Source organism: Python bivittatus, unplaced genomic scaffold (assembly GCF_059951505.1).
Source record: "Python bivittatus isolate LINGU-HERP-01145 unplaced genomic scaffold, Pbiv_v1 ctg000810_np1212, whole genome shotgun sequence".
NCBI lineage: Eukaryota > Metazoa > Chordata > Lepidosauria > Squamata > Pythonidae > Python > Python bivittatus.
Genome location: NW_028277111.1, coordinates 681,014 through 700,645, shown reverse-complemented (window position 1 = coordinate 700,645; position 19,632 = coordinate 681,014). Strand labels below are relative to the sequence as shown.

The 19,632-nt window shown below is 45.7% G+C and overlaps 1 protein-coding gene across 3 annotated transcripts; it reads right to left on the bottom strand.

The window, feature by feature from the left end:
* Positions 1 to 615: 615 nt before the first annotated feature.
* Positions 616 to 19,617, bottom strand: LOC103053031 (uncharacterized). 3 transcript variants are annotated; one of them, XM_088129361.1, is made up of 6 exons: positions 18,957 to 19,608; positions 13,400 to 14,219; positions 11,256 to 11,382; positions 8,565 to 8,630; positions 6,175 to 6,359; positions 3,692 to 3,862 (listed from the first exon to the last, which is right to left on the bottom strand). In XM_088129361.1, the coding sequence occupies exons 1-6, from the start codon at positions 19,469 to 19,471 to the stop codon at positions 3,836 to 3,838; spliced, it is 1,740 nt and encodes a 579-aa protein (XP_087985487.1). In that variant the 5' UTR covers positions 19,472 to 19,608; the 3' UTR covers positions 3,692 to 3,835. The 3 variants fall into 3 exon arrangements, with proteins under 3 accessions (XP_015746350.2, XP_087985487.1, XP_025031989.2); XM_015890864.3 differs by lacking the exon at positions 6,175 to 6,359 and having other exon boundaries at positions 616 to 3,862; XM_025176221.2 differs by lacking the exon at positions 3,692 to 3,862 and having other exon boundaries at positions 3,869 to 6,359; positions 18,957 to 19,617.
* Positions 19,618 to 19,632: the final 15 nt, after the last annotated feature.

Genomic DNA, 19,632 nt, shown 5'->3' with positions numbered 1-19,632 from the left:
TGATGTCTTCGTAGCACTGGCTAAAGCTTTGCCATCTAAAAATCTAATTTGGAATAAGCCACAAATCGCCTGCACCCAAATCCAGAAACATCCCAAATCACTTTCAGTTTTGATTACACTTTTCCCTCTAAACCAGTGTTTCTCAACCTTGGCTACTTTAAGACCTGTGGACTTCAACTCCCAGAAATCCCCAGCCAGCATGGCTGGCTGGGGAATTCTGGGAGTTGAAGTCCACAGGTCTTAAAGCCGCCAAGGTTGAGAAACACTGCTGTAAACCATCCTGCTGCCTACAGAACTACAAAAACAGATTTCCATCCTTCCATTCCATTGGAGCAACTGCATGGGGAGGAGGGGGAGGAATTTAACACAAACCCCGAAATAAATATTTGCATATTAGTTTATTGCCATTATTTACCTCCATCCCGCCCCATAACAATCCTTCCAGTGTGCCTTGCAAGCAACAGAAACGATGGCAAATCAATGTACAAGAGTCCTTTTTAAATTTTACGGAACACTTGACGGTAACCACCTCGGGGAGAAAGAAGACAACTGAAGGAAGTCTGAGCGGTGGTCTTCATCTGTCATTCCCCCCCCCCCCGGTCCTCACAAGGCAATGGAAGCCAAACGTTAGCTGAAATTTCTTTTGACATATTTGAGGTCAGAAGCGACGATCTAAGGAGCAGATGATCAATTCTTAAAAGTAGAGGATATTACTGTACCCTTCACTGTGGAGGGCCTTGGCCTCCAACGTCCTTTTCACTCGGATTCTGTAAGATCCCGACATAAATCACGGTTCTGTGTTCCCTAGGACTGCCATCTCCGCAAACCTGGTCAACAATCCAGCAGATGGTTTTTATTTATTCATTTATATTTCAAATTTGCCACCGCCCATCTCATTTGTAAACCGAACTCTGGGCGGTTTACAGTAAAAAAAGAATAAATATTGATTGAAATAGATAAATATTAATTAATTAAAATGTGTTAAAAGCACACTTCCTCTATAATACTTCCAAGAGGCAGATGTTAATGGGGTGTCAATAAATTCAGGGTGCATCATCAAGGTGCCAGCCCTCCCTAGGGTCGATTGTATCTTTCCTCGCCCCAGGCAAGTTGGCAGAGCCAAGTCTTCAATTCCCTCCAAAAAACTGGGAGGATCGGGGCCCGCCTCGCCTCTGTGGGGAGAGTATTCCATAGGGCGGGGGCAACGGCATTCCATTCAATGGACGACCTCAGCTTATCTGAGGGGTCTTTGAGGCCATTGCTAGCCAGAAGAGAAAAACTGCATTCAGGGAAAAAGAAAAGAAACTTCATAGTCAGATGAATGATACATCTAATTTCCTTTTAATTACTTTCTATGATATACATTATCCTCTCAATGCAGTAATTTTGAGGAAACAAGTTGACATCAGCCTTTAGAGTAAGAAACTAAGAGAAAGATTCCACCCCACTAAAGCAAAATGACCTAAAAACACAATGAAACTGAGAAGAAAATGATTTTTTTTTTGCTCCCCTTCCTATAGTATATACTACTAGACCATACAAACATATAGTTGAGCTCAACTCTTGTTGATTTCACAGACATGTCCATTTATTTTGCTTGGCACCAATATCCACGTGATTTACTACTACTGCCTTCTGGAATGTTTTGTTTTTTTTAAAGTTCCCAGTACAGCCTGCAGCCCTGGGATTTCCTAATGGTGTCCCATCCAAGTACTAAACAGATCTCACCGCTCTTAGCCTTGAGATTGCCCAAGATTCGCTATTAGGGATGCCCAAAATGTTCTGCGCATGAATATTCCCTGCATCGTTTCAAGAGACCTGTTTCCAGACCAAGATAGGAACATTCTAGGCAGAAGTGTTTGAGAGGAAGTGTGGGGAAAAGCCAAGAATGTTGGTTGTGGTGGTGGCAACTAAGGGGAGGCAGGGAAAAGAAGGAAAAATGGGAGGCAGGGTGAATAGCTGCCACTGTCAATGCCCTTAGTTTTGGTAAGACTCACCTCCCATCTTCCCAGCACCTTCCATTCCCTATCAGCGATGATTGGGCGGGGGGGGGGGAGCAGAATGGGACACATGCTAGGTGTGGGAAGACAGATGAGCAGGGCCTCAGTGTTGCCCTACTCGCCCCATAAAACACCTCTGGATTTTGTGCCAGTTAAAACCTGAACCACCCCAGTTCCAGCTGTCAGTTTTTTCCCAACTTGCAGACCACCCAGAATGGTTCAGCCACATTTCCAAAACACACCATGTTTGTTTCAGTTCAAAACAAAGCAGGCTTCCCATTTTATGCACACCCACGTTGTTAGGCCATACAAATGCAGCCATCACATGGACTCCCTATCCTCTATTAATTGCTTCATTGACTCGCTACAGCGAATAGCTTAAAGGTCCTATACCCCTGAGACTATCAACTTCACAGACATTCAACAATCCCTCATTACCAGGCCAAGAATCCACCCGACGTAAGGTCCCAGACACATCCATCAGGAGTGGTCAGGAAGGTCCCAGCCAGGTGACGGCTGCTTCTCCTACACAAGTGCTGAGAGAGACATCAAGGAACGGAGACCCACCAAGTGCTTCTCAAGGGCCTACATGGGCACACGTGGCAGATTCACAAGGTCAACCTTCCTGAACCTGGTATTTTCAGATATTAAAAACAATTCCTGCCACCTCCACCCGGAATGGCCACTGGTCCAACGCATCTGGAGGCCATCGGGCTAGGGAAGGCTCAGGTAAAAGGTTGCCTGTGGTCCCACTCACAAAACTGGAGCATCCCACTGCCCATTTTTCCTTTATGAAGCTTCTTTATCTTGCTCCTCCTCCTCCTCCAACCTGCGACTATTCAGGGCTTCCCGGGCATGGATTTTCTGATGCTTCACCAGAACCGCACGGTAGGGGAACCTTTTCCCGCAGATGACGCAGAGGTGTGGCCTCTCCCCCGTGTGGACTTTCCGATGCCGGATGTGGCTGGCCTGGTTAGAAAAGCATTTCCCGCAGATGGCACATTTGAAGGGCTTCTCGCCCGTGTGGATCCTCTTGTGCACCATCAGAATCTGCCACTGCCTGAAGCTCTTCCCGCACTCGGAGCAAGTGAAGGGCCTCTCCCCCGTGTGGACCCGGTGGTGCCTGTCCAACTGGGAGGACGTGTTGAAGGACTTATCACAATCAGGGCATTTGAATGGCTTCATCTCCCCTGAGCAGGAGCCCTCCTGTCTCTTGACACTCAAGCCGCAACCAAAGCTTTCCTGGGGCTGGGTCCATCGGAAGGGCTTCTCCCTGATGTGGACTTTCTGGTGGCCGAGCAGCTGAGACTTTTGGGTGAAGCTCTTCCCGCACTCCAAGCAGCCAAACTGCTCTTTTTTGGTATGGACTCGGTAGTGCCTGGTAAGGACCCAGCTGACAGTGAAGCTCTTCCCGCACCGATCGCACGAATAGGGCCTCTCCCCTGTGTGGGTCCTCTCGTGCACCACCAAGGCAGATTTGAAGCTGAAGCACTTCCCGCAGTTCTGGCACTTGAACGGCTTCTCGCCCGTGTGGGTCCTCTGATGCGCGGCAAGCACCGTGCTCCGGCTGAAGGTCTTGCTGCATACGGAGCACGTCTTCTTCCCCCGGATCCTATACCGTTTCTTGACCACTGGTGGACTTAGATTTCTCTCCTCTCCTGCCAGAGGAAAGATTTCAACCATGGGCTGATCTTGGCCATCTTCTCCCTTCTGCTTCAAGCCAGCATCGGGGCTCCCCAAAGTGTCACTGTCCTCCTGGGGTTTGGGGAGACTGTCCCAGGGGGTCCCCTGGAGCTTCACGGGCTCAGTGTCATCCCCCTGGGAATCCCCCTCTTTCATCTCAGTGATCCACTCATCAGCGGCTGGAACAGAGTGGAAAAAGAAGTTACTCAAGGAGCTGAAGACCTGATGGTCAGATCAACAACAATCTGCTTCCCTCACTGGCTAAGTCTGCCTCCTCCTGGCTCCCAACAGGATCAGTGTTTAGCCTCTGATCTTGGGAAATGCGGTTATCTATCGATTCGTTCTTACACTGTTCGTCACATTTCTAGACCAGTCAACAGCCACTGTTCCCCAGGCAGTGTATAAGTCAGATTTATCTATATGTGTAGGCCAGATCAGGAAACAGACTCCACAAGAAATGCTGGAATTCATCTTTACTGATCTAGGCTACAATAACAGAACTTCGAAATCCCCACAGTGTTTCCCCTCCCTCTTATACTAAAGAGAGTCAAGACAAGGCACTTTAAGTTTCTTTCTAATATCCCTTTCTTTTCTTGGGCTTAAATCACGTTTTGGTAACTGCTACATTCCTTTTCCAAGGCCATCTGTGTGATTCTCTACCATACAGGCAGGTCTCGATTAGTGCTGATAACGAATCCCACAAAATAGTTGCATTATTTGAATCCGCACTATTTGAAGTGATATTGCGACGGAAAAGAGGGTAATTGGGTAATTCCGGCTTGACAGAAATAGGCAATGAACATTTTTAAACATAATTTTCATATGTTTATTAATGAAATGTAACAGTAAAAGATTAAAAGAATATACTCACAACTTAAATTTATTTTTAACAAAGTCACAGAGTAGTTATAGAAAGCAAAATAAAAACAAAAAAAAAATTCTAAATATCATTCCTAAAGGTAAGCTTACACTGACAAAAACGTCTTTACTGCCTTTATTGTCTTTCAAAATATTTTAGCAGCATCGACTCTTTTATCTTTCTTTAAATCTTCATACATATGCTGGTAGATGCAGACTGCTTTAGCCACATCTCAGCGAATCTGCATGCTTTGATTGAGGTTAGGGTCAGCATCCATAATTTTTTGCTTCAGGACTTCTAAACTCAAAAGATACCTTCAAATTCCTTGAGAGGGAACTCCTTCACTTGCATATGATCTCGTTCTTCGGCATCACTGTCGGTTTCTTCATGTGCTCTTTGTTGAGCTAAAAGTAGATCGTCATCAGTCAATTCTTCCACGTGTGAACTGAGCAGTTCCTGAACATCATCACTTTCTAGTTCATCAAATCCAAGTTCTCTTCCAATCTTTGTTATTTCTTCTATAACTGTGTTTTCTTCAAAACCACTACGGTTTGCACAATGAGGCAAAATGTGCTTCCACCCTCCACGCATGTGGTCTGCAGTTAGTTGTTGCCAAGCCCAGTGAATATTTTCTATTGCGTGCCTGATGTTATAATTTCTCCAGAACTCTGTTAAGGAAATTGCATCATCTCCCGTGGTTTTAGCAATTGCCTGTTCAAATGTTCTTCTTATGTAGTAGGCCTTAAATGTTGCGATGGCCCCTTGATCCATGGGTTGCAACAAAGATGTTGTGTTTGATGGCAAAAAAATGGTTTTTACATTTTCACACAATGAACTCAGTGTAGTTGGATGTCCTGGAGCCTCATCTAAGATCAGAAGAACTTTAAATGCAATGTTGTTTTCCTTGCAGTACTTTTCAACAGCTGGGCAAAAATAGCTTGAAAACCAGTCACTGAATAATGCTTGGGTCATCCACGCTTTCTTATTTGACTGCCAAATAACTGGAAGCGATCTATGGTTGTAGCCTTTCAGGGCGCGAGGATTTGGAGATCGATAAACAAGCATCGGTGTCAATTTAAAATCTCCTTGAGCGTTGCCTCCCAGTAAAAGTGTGAGGTGATCTTTAGACCCTTTAAATCCAGGCTGAGTTTTTTCTTTCTTAGAAATGTAAGTTCTGGAAGGCATCCTTTTCCAGAATAAACCGGTTTCGTCCACATTAAATATTTGTTGATCAGTGTATCTACCATCTTCAATGATTTTTTTTAAAACCTCAAGGTATTTAGATACTGCATCTTCATTTGCACTGGCTGCCTCACCGGCCATTTTAACGTTACGCAGCTGAACTCGATTTTTAAACCGATCAAACCAGCCAACGCTTGCGTTAAATATTTCTTCTACTTCGTTGTTTTTTTCTTTCACTCTCTGAAACAAACTTAAAGCTTTGGTTTGAATGGCTGCTCTGCTAAGGGGAATGCATTTTTGATTGCAATCCTCAATCCATTCAGTTAAAAGGTGCTCTGTTTCTATCATTGTAACACTTCTGTTCCTTGCAGATGTTTGCAAACCACAAAAAGCAGATGCAACTTTACCTTTCTTTTTAATATCCCCTGCGTGTTTTATAATATTGCGTACCGTAGATTCGGGCATTCCAACATCTCGTCCTATTTTAGCGTTGCTGTGGCCACGTTCGTGTCGTTCAATTACATCACATTTTTGCTCTAATGTAATAACAAGCCTCTTCTTTTTTGACCTTGTATTATTTGTCTCTGACGGAATCTTCCTTTTCTCCATTTTGCGCACACGAAGATTAGCAGTGTCTAAAACATAGAAGAATATGAAGGTGATATATTAAAACTCGGGCAGCTCTATTTCTACAGGAATAGCGTAATACCAAATAGGTAACCACTTTACAATACAGGTAGTGCTCACTTAACGACCACAATAGGGACCAGAACATTAGTTGTTAAACGAGTCGCACCCGATTTTATCATCTTTTTTGCAGCGGTTATTAAGCAAATCACCATGGCTGTTAAGCGAATCACACGGTTCTCCACTGATTTTGCTTGCCGGAAGCCATCTGGGAAGGTCACAAATGGTGATCATGTGACCCTGGGATGCTGCAACCATCATAAGTGCGAGCTTGTTGCCAAACACCTGGATTGCAATCACGTGACTGCGGGGGGGGGGGCGCTGTGATGGTTGTAAGTGTGAGGACTGGTTGTAAGTCCCTTTGTTCAGCACCATTGTAACTTTGAACGGTTGGTTCAACAAATGGTTAAGTGAGGACTACCTGTAAAAGTAATAGATATACTAGACTTTATAAAACCTACTAACAATATATAACTAATTAACTCAAGTAAAATTCAACAATATATAGCATAAAAGCCAGAGAGACCTGTCACTAATGCCAATCCAGAAGCCACAGAATCACAATTTGGTCCACTGGCTTTACTCAGGCAAGACAGCATTCCAGGACGGGAATGGCCTGGCCCCATAATCCTTGTTCTGGCCATATCCTGTCTGAATTTCTACAGTGTGTCCTACACAGATCTGCCCTTGAAGACTGCTCAGAAACTGCAGGAAGTGGTAGCAAGATTGTTACCAAGACCACCCTTCCGTTATTTTTTTACGTGGTTTTTGTGTTTTTTATTGCTTTCTAATCGATTCTAATCTGCCACGAAATCTTCCAGAGGGATCCCATAAATATTGAAAATAAATCAATCAAGTGAACAAAGGACAAGCTGGAGGATAAACCCGTATCCAAAGCGTACCTGCTCTCTCCTGTATTCTGCTGTAGTTCTTCAAAATGAGCCTCTTCTTTTTTGAGCTTTTCTCGAATGGAACCTTTCCTTTTCTCCAGTTTGCACCACGGCGATTAGCATCTAAAACCCCAACAGCAACTGTGCATATGCTAGCCTTGCGTTAACTGAAATTTAGCTCGCATTAAACGCAACCTGGTATCAATTTATAATTTGCACTAAATCGAATATCGTACTACTCAGACTTGCATTAATCACAACCTACCTGTACATACACACACCCCCACGCACCCAAAACAGTGTAAAACAAAAGCAGCATAAAAGAAAAACCAAGCCACAGCATCTCACCTCAACTTCAAAAATCACCAGGAAACTAACAGCAAAATCATCTTCCACACTTAAAAGGCTTGAGAAAGTAAAGTGGAGACCACCGCATGGATACCTGGCAAGCCTCTCTGAGGACACGTTTCACGTATGGGGCACCATGATGGAAAAGGCTTTCCTCATGTGTGTAGCCATCACAACTAATAACTGTTAACAGACTTCTCCATGGATTTAGTCATTGTCTTTTTAACAAAATATTCAGGCCAGAGGCCAGACATCAGATGAATAAATTCTCCACATTATGGAGATACAGTGGAACCTCGGTTTACGAACTTAATCTGTTCCGTGACTCTGGTCGCACCCCGAATTGGTCGCAACCCGAAGCAAATTTCCCCATAAAGTTCAATGTAATTACCGTTAATCCGTTCTGGTGTGGAGGACAGGGAGGCGGCTATTGCTTGGAGGGAGAGTCCCCCTCCCCACGACCACGCGTCAGGGGCGGAAAAATGGCCGCGGACCACGCATCAGGGGCGGAAAAATGGCCGCGGACCACGTGTCAGGGGCGGAAAAATGGCTGCGGACCACGTGTCAGGGGCGGAAAATGGCCACGGACCACGTGTCAGGGGCGGAAAAATGGCCGCGGACCGTGTCACGGGAGAGAAAATGGCCGCGTATCCTGTTCGTACCCCGAGGCAGAGTTCGCAAACTGAGGTAAATTTTTGTGGCCGGAGCTGGTCGTAACCCGAAAAGTTCGTTAACAGAGGCGTTCGTAACCCGAGGTACCACTGTATTCTTCTTTCAGTCCTTCTGAATCAAGTCATCCAGTGGGATTTAATGGTTAGGATGGAGGATTAGAATTGGGGAAATTCTAGTCTGCCCTCAGCCACGGAAATTTTATAGGGGGATGGGCCCCGGTCACCATCTCTCAGCCAAACCTACCTTGTAGGGTTGTGGTTGCAGGTATAAAATTGGAAGAAGAAGTAGGATCCAAGCTGCCATGAGGCCCTGGAAGAAAGGTAGGAAATAAATCTAACAAATAAGTGACAGTAAGTTCTAAACAAATGCATTGCTTCAGCCCAGGTTATAATGCAGAGAGTTGGGAACCATCCAGACATGGCTTGACTACAATTCTCATAATCCCTGACTTCTTATCTTGCTGGCTAAAGCTGAGAGGAGCCCAGAAACATCTGAAAAGCCACATTCTCCAGTCTTGTTCTAGCATAATCACGGAAAGAACGGGGCTTCTGTTCCAAGATCATCAAAATATAAAGGCTTATATGTCCCTCACAGATAACTTATGCAATACTGCAGAGAAGGGAAAGGAGGCTTAAAATAAAATAGAAAGCTTTCCTATTGTAACAGAGGCTACTGTTGTTGTTTTTTTAATGGAAGTGATTTCATTACAAACTGCAATTAAAAGGTAAAAAGACTGTTTTTCAGTTATTTCTTCACTGGGAATCTAAGTATCAGCTCCTGGCAAACTTAACTACAAATTTTGTTCAGGTGTGCAGGCAGCCAATCGTGTCCTTGAATGAATAAATATATGATTACATTTTTTAAAAAAGGTTCATAAGAAGAGTTAGATTTGTCATCACAAAAAAAAAAATCAACATTAAATGTAAGAATGGCTTTTTTGCGCTCATGATTATTTACCACTAGTAGCTAACAATCACATCTCAGGTGCAGAATGTCACAGAAAAATCCCAATCTCCTTCCGGGGATTCTCCTGTACTTCCTTTTGAGCTGGGGAAAAGAAAAATCTGGGCATCTCCTCCTTTCAAGACTGCCTGTTAAATCTCAAACATCAGGCACAGAAAAAGCCAGAGACTATTTTGGGGGTTGCTTTAAGGTAGGATGCCTTATTAACCTACAGCGTGCCAGACCTTGGCCTAGTGTACACAATCCAACACATTTTTTTCATTCCCTAGACAGGCAGGAAAACAAATCAGAAGGGATCTATATATAGCTGGGGTGTCTCAGCATGGTACTTGTGGCCACAAAGTACCCTGCCTCACCTACTTCCTTGAAAAAAATAATAACATCAAGAAATACGCCGCAGACTAGCACTTGGTAGAGCAGCCATGAAGGCTTTGGAAAAGAGATTCAGATGCCATGATGTGTCTATACCTTCAAAGATCATTGAAGAGATCACCCAGAGTTCTCACTCAAGGCACAAAAGACCAGGCTCAAATTATCCTACTTTGGACCCAAGATGCTAAGACCAGCTCTCTGGAGGAGGCTCTGATGCTGGGAAAGGTGGAAGGAAAGAGAAGAAGAGGACATCCAGCAGCAAAGAGGGTGGACTCGGTTATGGTGGCAATGGGGGCACTGTTAGAAGACTTAAGGACCAGTAGGGACAGATTGCCATGGAGAAAATCTATCCATGTGGTCTCTAAGAGTTGACACTGACTTGATGGCACATAATTAATCCATCTCTCGTCAATTTAAAATAATAAATAAAAGTCAGCATACCTCGAAACAAAGCACTGGCTACTTGCATTATTTTTAATATGAAAGTCACTTCTGGATAACGCAGGAGAGCCATGCGTGAGCATAAAAATGGGGGCTAGCTGCACCTGGTGCTTTGCATGGAAGAAGATCTATTACCCAGAAAAAGGACCCTATGATCAGCAGGTAGATGAGCAGCCTGGAAAGTCCAAGTCGGGCCTTCTGAGAGGTCTGAGGGAGGAACCAGCAGTTCCCATCCAGAGATGGCTGTTGTGTGAACGTGCAGCAATAGCTCAGCTTCAACGCTACTAAGCACCACCCCAAGCCTCTGTTAATTTGAACAGGATAAGAAAGAAGCCTCCAGATTAAAACGTGAGGTTTATAAAAGTCATTAAGCTCTTCTCACTGGCAGGAGGCGGTGAGGCAGCTGGGCGCAGCTCCGCTCTTGTTTGCAACCAAGAGTCTAATCTAGCCAGGCTGGGTCTGGGAGGCTCTGCCGAGCCTAGCCAAGGAAGGAGTCAAACTAAGCTGTGAAGCCTCCCGAGATCTGGGATTTACTGCCAAGCCCAGGCTGACTCTTCCTGACAAATGGCTTCTGCTTTTCGTACTGTGGCTTGCAGGGATCCGTTGGTGGCAATGTGGAGGCAGTGATGCTGCCCAAGGAACACCCTCCCCTCTGGCATAGGACAGGCCCAAATGTTGATATGTTTGAAGCATCTTTGAAAACTGGCCCTATTTATGTCAGCTTGCTTCGGCTGTTCAATCCCCTTAATACCTGTTTCTAACTGGCTCTTTTCAATTCTGTTTTGGTTTTGTCATTAGTCTGTGTAATATCAGGGTTCCTGAATTGAACAAAGGTTTATAGATCTCTTCTATAAATAAACCTATGTCCTTCCATATGTACTCTGGCAACCAATCTGAGGTGTGTGGGCTAGTCCAACACGTTTAGGGACCTCTGCATTTATTTGTAACATTTTGGTTTACTGCACTCAAGCAAGCCAGGATTCTCCAACCAATGAACCAATCTTGGTTTAAAAGGTAGTTTATAACTCCTGGCATACCATGAAGGTGCAAACATCCCACAAACCCAGGTTCTGACAGAATACTGCTATTAACTGAAGGCAGAACCATCCAAAAAACAAACCAGAGATCACCAGAACCCTGCATACCATTAAGCCTTACCTTCTGAACTGCCACCATCGTCCTCTTCTTGTTTGATCCTGCAATCGAACGGCCTCTCTCCGGGAATTAATGGTGTCTGCTCAGAGGTGAGAAAACTCACAGCCACCTCCTGGATCAGTCCTGTCCCCTGCAACAGTCCAAAAGTCTGCCTTAGGAATACAGGTAGTCCTTGACCTATGGCTGTTTGTTCAGCGACTGTTCGAAGTTGTGATGATGCTGAACAAATGGTGGTTACGACTGGTCCTCAGAGTTCCAGCCATCCCAGTACCCCCATGGTTATGTGATCACGATCTGGGTGCTTGGCAACTGGTTTGCACTTACAACCAGTTGCAGGGCCCCATGATCACCACTTGCCATCTTTCCTGCTGGCTTCCTCAGAAAGTCAATGGGAAAGTTGGCAGGGAAGGTTGCAGGTTGCTAGGTAAGTCTCCCCCACCTATGCACCCAGCCCCTCTGCGGCCACTCATGCACCCCTACGCATTCTCCCTGACCCTTGCCTTGCCTCTCGCACACCCACTCACACCCTTCATGATCTGCACTTCTTGCGCACAGCCTCACACCCTCATGCACCCTCCCTCTCACCCTCCCCAACCCTCCCCTACACTGCCATGAACCCCCTCGCTCCCCCCCCCTCAGTAGCAGCTATTTACCTGCCTGCCAGCCTGGGACTTGCAACTTCCTGCTGGCTTCTCCACTGACTTTGGTGGTGGGAAGCCAGCAGGAAGTTGCCTCATCTAATGACCCTGGGATTCGGTTAATGATGGCAACTATGACTGCAGGGATTTCCGTCGCTAAGTGATGCGGTCGCGTTTTACAACTGTATCCCTTAGTGACAGAAATTGCCATAAGTTGAGGACGACCTCAAAAAAAAAAAAATCTTAAAATCTTAAATCTTAAGTTGAGGACTACCTTTAAGACAGGGTTGTCCAAACTTGGCCACTTTAAGATGAGTGGACTTCAACTCCCAGAATTCCCCAGCCAGCATGGGGAGTTGAAGTCCACTCATCTTAAAGTGGCCAAGTTTGGACAACACTGCTTTCAGAAAAAGGATGATTTCACAAGGCAAAGGACACAAATTCACTCCCTGCAAATCTAGGGGGAATGGGTTTCTTAAGAGCTAAGTGTGGTAAAACAAGGAGACAGAGAGCTAAGAACAAATGGGCGCAGAAGCAATGTAGACTCAGTAACAATTACGACAACCACCACCACAAAAACAATAGCAGCCACCAGTATGAAAGCAGTACATTAAAATGGTTTAATGCAAAGCAAATACCAAAGTGGATGGGTTGAGAGGAAAGGGAAGTACAAGAAGGACGTGGCTGGATGGAGTTGATGAGATCCTTAAAAAGAAAAGTGATCAAAGGGCAACATGTGAACTGATGTAGAGATGGGGTGGGAACAAGGATAGTTTACAAAGACAAAAAGGGATGAAGGGATATAGTGAATAATGTCTAAATTGAGCCATATTTCCTTTTCTTACGTCACGCTTTTAAAATTGCTTTTATTTATTACTTCTTCTTTTTCTAACCTGTGCATTTTCCCCGAATTATGAGTATGTATACATTTTTTGTGGGGGGGAGTGCCTTCGAGTCAGTCTTGACTCCTGGCGATTGCCTGGACAAGTCCCTGCAGTTTTCTCGGCAAGGTTTTTCAGGAGTGGTTTGCCCTTGCCTGCTTCCCGGGGCTGAGAGAGAGCGACTGGCCCAAGGTCACCCAGCTGGCCTTGTGCCTAAGGCAGGACGAGGACTCACGGCCTCCCAGTTTCCTGCCTGGTGCCTTTAACCACTACCCCAAACTGCCTCTCTTATGTATACATGTACAACTATGATATAGTCTGGGAGACTCCCAGTACTTGCACCACCATCTGAAGCCCTTGGGATCGATGAGATGGCCATCCTGGCCTTAAAACGGTGAAATGAGTCCCTTCCAATGTCTGTTGTTCTTGTTCTGCACCACAGATCTGGACCTTATTATACTCTGATCCGCGATGTTTTACACAGAATGAGATTCAGCTAATCCAAAATGCTTCACCCTGTTATATTAGTAATGCAACCAATTTTCAAGTGAATAATTGCGGGTGCTTCTAGCAACGTAATCCACATTCAGAAATATAAAATGCTGGGATTGTATTCTTCAAACCATACCTCATATGACTCTGATTTGACATCCTGCTGGCTCCTTAGGAAGTCCTCCGCCAGGGCCACCGCCTGGGAACACGTGTCAGGCCCTCCTGCTCGGATCCAGCTCTGGAGCTCCGGTGGGAGGCTGGCCAGGAACTGCTCCAGGATCAGCAGCTCCAGGATCTGCTCCTTGGTGTGTCTCTCGGGCTTCAGCCACTGGAGACAAAGCTCCTGGAGTTGGCTGTGGATCTTTCGAGGGTCTCCCAGCTCCTGGCAGCAGAACTGCCTAAAATGTTGGCGCTGCATCTCCATTTTCAGGGCTTCCCCTCGCAAGATGGCGGCCTTCACCTTCCCATAGTCCTCCCGATCTCTGGCTTCCAGACTCCGGAAGGCCCCTTCTGCTTCTCCACTCAGAGCTGGCAGAAGATGGGCCACCCACTGCTCTCTGGGCCACTGGCAGGCTTTGGCCACCTGCTCAAAGGAGGCCAGAAAGGCCTTGGTGTCTTCCCAGGGAGAAGCCTCTGAGAAACTTGAGTTGGCCCCTCCTTTGTGGACAGGTTGCAATGTCTTGAGGAACTGCTGCCACTGGGCTTCCCAGCGCTCCTCCATCCCAACAAATGGCTCCTCTTTACTTTTTTGTGACGCTCCCCATCCGGGTTGCTCAGAAACAGATTGAAGCTGAATCCCGCAGGAGAGTTTTCCTAGATTTGTTTCCTCTAATTTTGGTCCTGTAATATACTGAGGCTGACCTGGACTGGTGGGATTTTCTGGTCCTCCTTTCCATGGTGGATCTGCACCTTTTTTCTCTCTCATTGCTTTCTCGGCAGCCTCTTTGCTCTTGGATCTAGAATTTTCAAAGATCACACTGAGCCACTGTTTTAAGAATATCCCAAACGTAAGAAACCTTACATACTTTGAAAAGAGTTATAAAGCAGCTAATATTTGCCATCCAAAGGTTTTTTTCCCCTGAATTTAGGGACCTCTGCTTTTTCAGTCTTCCTTCCTAGCTGAAGGACGATCAGAAGCTATTTTCAAGCAAGCAAAATACAATCAAATCAGTTTCAACAGTACCCCTACAATAAAAATGGATTGACTCTGATGGAAGCACAATTTGTGTGGATTTGCACTTGTATACTCACACATAAAGAGGGTTATTAGCTCTGTGCCTAAATCATATTTGAAAAGAAATGACATCTCTAGCAGAAAAGAGGGTATGATATAATATTTAACTTCTTTCTGGGCTTCCTGCTGGCTGGGGAATTCTGGGAGTTGAAGTCCACACATCTTCAAGTTGCTGAGGTTGAGAAACACTGTTCTTTATTACACTGCACTGTGGCACTGCACTGCTACATAAAGGAACAGCAGGCTCCCTGAGCAAAGGATTCAGCAGACACTAAATTTATCCTCATCCCAAGATTTGCTGAGTGAAATGTAGAATGCGATCATTCCTGCTAAAAAAAATCACAGAAGGATATCGCATTCAATGGCTTCTCCCAACCACACATTCAGCGGCCTCTAAATATCATAATAAATATTCCCCAGTTCAGTGTTTCTCAAAGTATGGTCGAAGGACCTTTAGGATCCCCCAAGACTCTTTCAGGGATCTGCAAAATCAAAATGATTCGCCAGCTTAGGTTGAAAAATAATACGGTATTAAAATCCCATCAAACGATCGTGAGAAGCAGTAGCAGCAGCAAATGTGTCCATTTTAATTCTTAATACAGTAAATATCAATAAACATAACCCATACAAACAAAAACTCTTTTGCGGTCCTTCATAATTTTTAAAAGGGGGAAGGGGTCCTGAGAGAAAAAGTTTAAGAAACACTGCTCTAGTTAAAGTAACATACACATCTAGGGTTCTATGTTCGAATACCTCAAGATGAAATACCAGGTAGTCCCTGGGTTAAGAATGCCCAGTTTATGGACGACTCATAGTTAAGAACGGAGCCTACTGTAGCAAAATCCGAGTTAAATACACAATGGTTCAAGTTCATCACACAATACTACTTATACAGTATTATACAATAATACTGTTCCAGCTTACGTACAGATTCGACTTAAGGACAGACCTTTGGAACAGAACTCATTCTTAAACTGGGGACTCCCTGTACACACGTCCCCACCTCCCCCAAGACAAACATTCTGGCTCCTTCAGCCTCACATTTTGAACTGACTTTTGTTTGTTTGGGGGAGGAGCAGTGGGGTGTCAAGAGAGTCTCCGGAAAATACTTCCGGCACCTGTGCAATTCTGTATTTTGAAGGACAGGTGGGAGATCAAAGTCCCAATGAGCTCAGGACTAGCAGACTACAGGGAAGGCCCAATCCTTAACTTGAAAGGTAGATCAGCTTTGCTGTAAAAGCTGAGCTGCAAATGGTTCCTCATGTTGTGGCACCTTACAAACCCACTGGAAACGGAACACAGGAATTTCAATCATTCATTTTCTTTTGCATACTCACTTCTTCTTGGGAGAAGGAGCACGAGAGAAGCTTAGGGTGATGGTTTCTTCTGATCTAGGTCTTATCAATCAATAGGACATCTCTGGATCTATTTATACTTACTGATTACACCTCTAAAACAGTGTTTCTCAACTTTGGAAACTTTAACTCCCAGGATTTCATGGACACATCCATGCAGTTTTCTTGACCGCAATACAGAAATGGTTTCCACTGCTACCTGGGCTGTTTTTGCCACTTTAGGCCTGTGATGGGCTGTGGGTCCTTAGCCAGCCCCACCTGGTTTCAGAGCCCAGACAAGGTCCGCCAGATGCTCCCACTTGCTGAACCTCTTCTATTCCCTAGTAGGTTTGATGGGGAAAAGGTGATTGGAGCGTCTGGGGGTGCATTCCTGCTGGCAACACCTTAAAGAAGCTCTTTTTTGTGATTTAAGGAGGAGCTGACAGGTGCAACTGACCCACGCATGGCTGGTCTCAATCACCTTTTCCCCTTCAAATCTGGACCACCACACAGGCTTAACCCATTCATTGACTGGAGGCATCTCTATGATGTTTTCCCTCACAACCTTTTTCTAAACTTAAAAATACCCAATTTTTATGTTTCTTCTCAGGCTACTCCAGCCCCTTCGTTATGCAGTTGACCTTTTTTACAGCTTCCTCAACTCCACAATAGCCTTTTGGAAAAGCAGTAGCTGGAGCTGTAAATAGTGTACAATACAAATAGCAATGTGAGTAGCACAGGAATTTTGGTGTGGGGATCACCGTGGGAACAACAGTTTGGGTTTCATCATTTCGGTGAGCACTTTGGGTCATGCCTGATGCCACGGTAGCCTCCTTCATCAGCTCCGTGCACCAAAGGAGGAACCTCGTAGTGACTTGTTGGGCCTTTCCTCACTGTTGAATTGAATTGCTCTTCACCTATCTTTCAGTTGGCAGAAAACAAGGCTGGCATGAAATTGGCTACCCCCATTGCCAATCTCCGTTCTGCTGCTATTGTGTCTGTTCCAAGCCATTGCAATCTTCTGATTTCCCTCCAGGGTGATGTGGGCCAAAACCTAACATATTGTGTATGTGCCTTAAGGCTGCCCTTCAGTGGTGCCAGAAGTGGAAAAGGTGCTTTCACACCAGGATGACTTAGGCCCATCTCACTCATGGGCTGGGGATGAGATAAACCATGTAGCATAGCTTAGTGGCCCTTCTCTAATTATGCAGGAAGATCTCAATACTTGTTCAGAAGTCTTCTTCCCTACCATGGACCTTTCTCCACTGCAGAGTGCATGTGGTCTCCACCCATTCTTGAGTGAGCAGGAATCTATGCTTGTGTGACACTTGCTGCCCCGGGAGCCACTCTTCTCCTCCCTCTGTTGCCTTTCTTCTTGCCCACTGAAGTCTCCCATATTTTCCTCCAAGATTTTGGATAGACAAATGGTAAGAGCTGTTCAACAATGGAAATATCACCCGGGGAAATGAAGGATTCTCCTTTGCTGGATGTGTTCACACATGGAAGTTGGTTGGACATTTATGGGGGATGCTGTAGTAGTGTATCCCTGTGCTGGGCAGGGGGCTGGATTAGATGGTCTCCAGGGTCCTTTCCAATGTTCTATGATTCTATATAAGGGAGAATTTCTTAGATGTAAGAGCCGTTCATAAATAGAACAGGCAGCTTTGGGAAGCGGTGGATTCTCCTCTACAGGAAATGTTTAAATAGACCAGATGCTCATCCATTGGGATGCTGCAGTGGTAGATTCCTATACTGGCGATGGGCTGGATTAGATGATCTCTAAGGTTCCTTCCATTCTTTGATTCTCAGGTCTCCATGGGGCAACAAAGGATATGCCAAACATGGTGGTTAAGCTCACACAGGGATATCTGCAACTTGAACCTCAGACCTGTAAGCAAGGCAGGCCACAGCACATAAATAGAGAGCAAACCCCATCCCATTCCAGCACTGAAGATGTTACCTAGCCAGGTAATGAAACGTTTGCAAGAAAAGAACCAAGCTCAGAGAACCCCAAGGACTCCACAAAAAAATCAATACAAAGAATTACAATACTGAAGGAAATCTCTCAGGAGAACAAGGTTCTGTTAGTTTATATGTTCAATTTTATGTCTAGGTTGTAGAAGAGTTTGATATGAAAGAATGCTCCTCACCTATATAACATCTCATTTGGCCTTTTCATCCAAGAAACAGAAAACCAAAACCTTGAACTTTCTATACCGAAAGAGCTATCATATTTTTTTTTTAAGAAAAAAAACACCACTGCAGGGGACTTCCAGGTGGCGAAAATGGTGGGAAGAATGGAACCAAGGCGTGTAATTTGGGAGGGTAGAAATGCCAATAATCATGCTTGTAATTGCTGCAAAGGAGATCAGAAGTTGCTGGTTTAGATACCATTTTTTTTCTTTAACCGTCTTTCACTTTTTCTTTTATATCTCTTTCCTTTCTCTGCTTTTTAAAGTTTCTGTAGTTTTTGAATCCTGCATAAAATTCTTTCTCAATAAAAATTATTTTATGTTATATTATTACACATATTATATTTATATACATATACATATTATATCAGTGATGGCAAACCTTTTGCACTCGGCATGTCGAAAATCTGGAAAATGCCTAACTTGACTCCGCTGGCGTGTCACCTCCCCCCGAACAAAAGAGAAGGAATTATTAACATATTCATTTATTTTAAAAAATGCAGTCCAATCACGCCGTGCGTGGTGCTATGTATTATATAAAGAAATGTCGAACAATTACAAAAATGAAATACAAGTAAAAGAAACTCAGTTTCTTTGGTAACTCAAACAGGGAGATTAGTTGTTGGGTGAACGCTGGCGTGTCACCCAAAACGTCACGGCGTGTCACCTCTGACAGGCATGTCAGAGGTTTGCCATCACTGTATTGTATTAGCGTGTGTGTGTGTAGAGAGACAGACAGAGATGTATAAAAGATATATAAAATATAAATGTTGTAAGCCGCCCAGAGTCCCCCACTGGGGTGAGATGGGCGGGGGACACCTTTGATAAACAAAGAAATAAAAGGAAAAGGCACCGCGCAAACGCGAGGACCGCTCCCAGGCCGGCTGGAAGGCTGTCCGCTAAAGACGCGCGTCCGCTGAACGGCGAGCCCACCTGATCTGCGACATGATGTAGCGCTTGTAGAAGCTGCTGCCCAGCGGCGCCACCTCCTCCGCGGCCTCCCCGCAGGCGCGCTTGTTGTCGATGCCGTGCCGCTTGTAGAAGCGCCAGATCCAGCCGTCGCTGGCCTTGAAGCTCAGCTTCATGTCGGCGGCGATGGCGTTGGCGGCCGCCTTCAGGTCCACCCGGCGGACCTTGGCGCCGCCCGAGCGCTGCTCCACGTACCACTTCAGCACCGCCTCCTCGAGGGAGGCTTCCTGGGACATCTTCATGTGCTTCCTCGCCCCGATCTCCGCCGTGTTGCTGGTCGAGTCGACGTCGCACATGAGGACGAACTTCTTGAGCTTCTCCTTCGCTTTGCGGATGTCGGACACGGTCTGCTTCTTCACGCCGTACTCCTCGCACACGCGCGCCACGGACGAGCCCGACTCCAGCTTCTCGATCAGCTCCAGCTTCTGCTTCACGCTCAGGTTGACCCGCTTCCGCTTCTCGCCCCCCGCCGAAGCCATGTCGGGGCCAACCGCCGAAGCCGGAGCCGCCAGCGCGGCCGCCCACCTCGCGAACGGGGGGGGGGGGGGGGGGCGGGGAAGTCACCGGGCGCCCCGGCCCCGCGCGTGCGCAGAGGCGCGGCCGCCCTTCGCGGGAAGCCGCTCTCCGATTCGTGGCATCT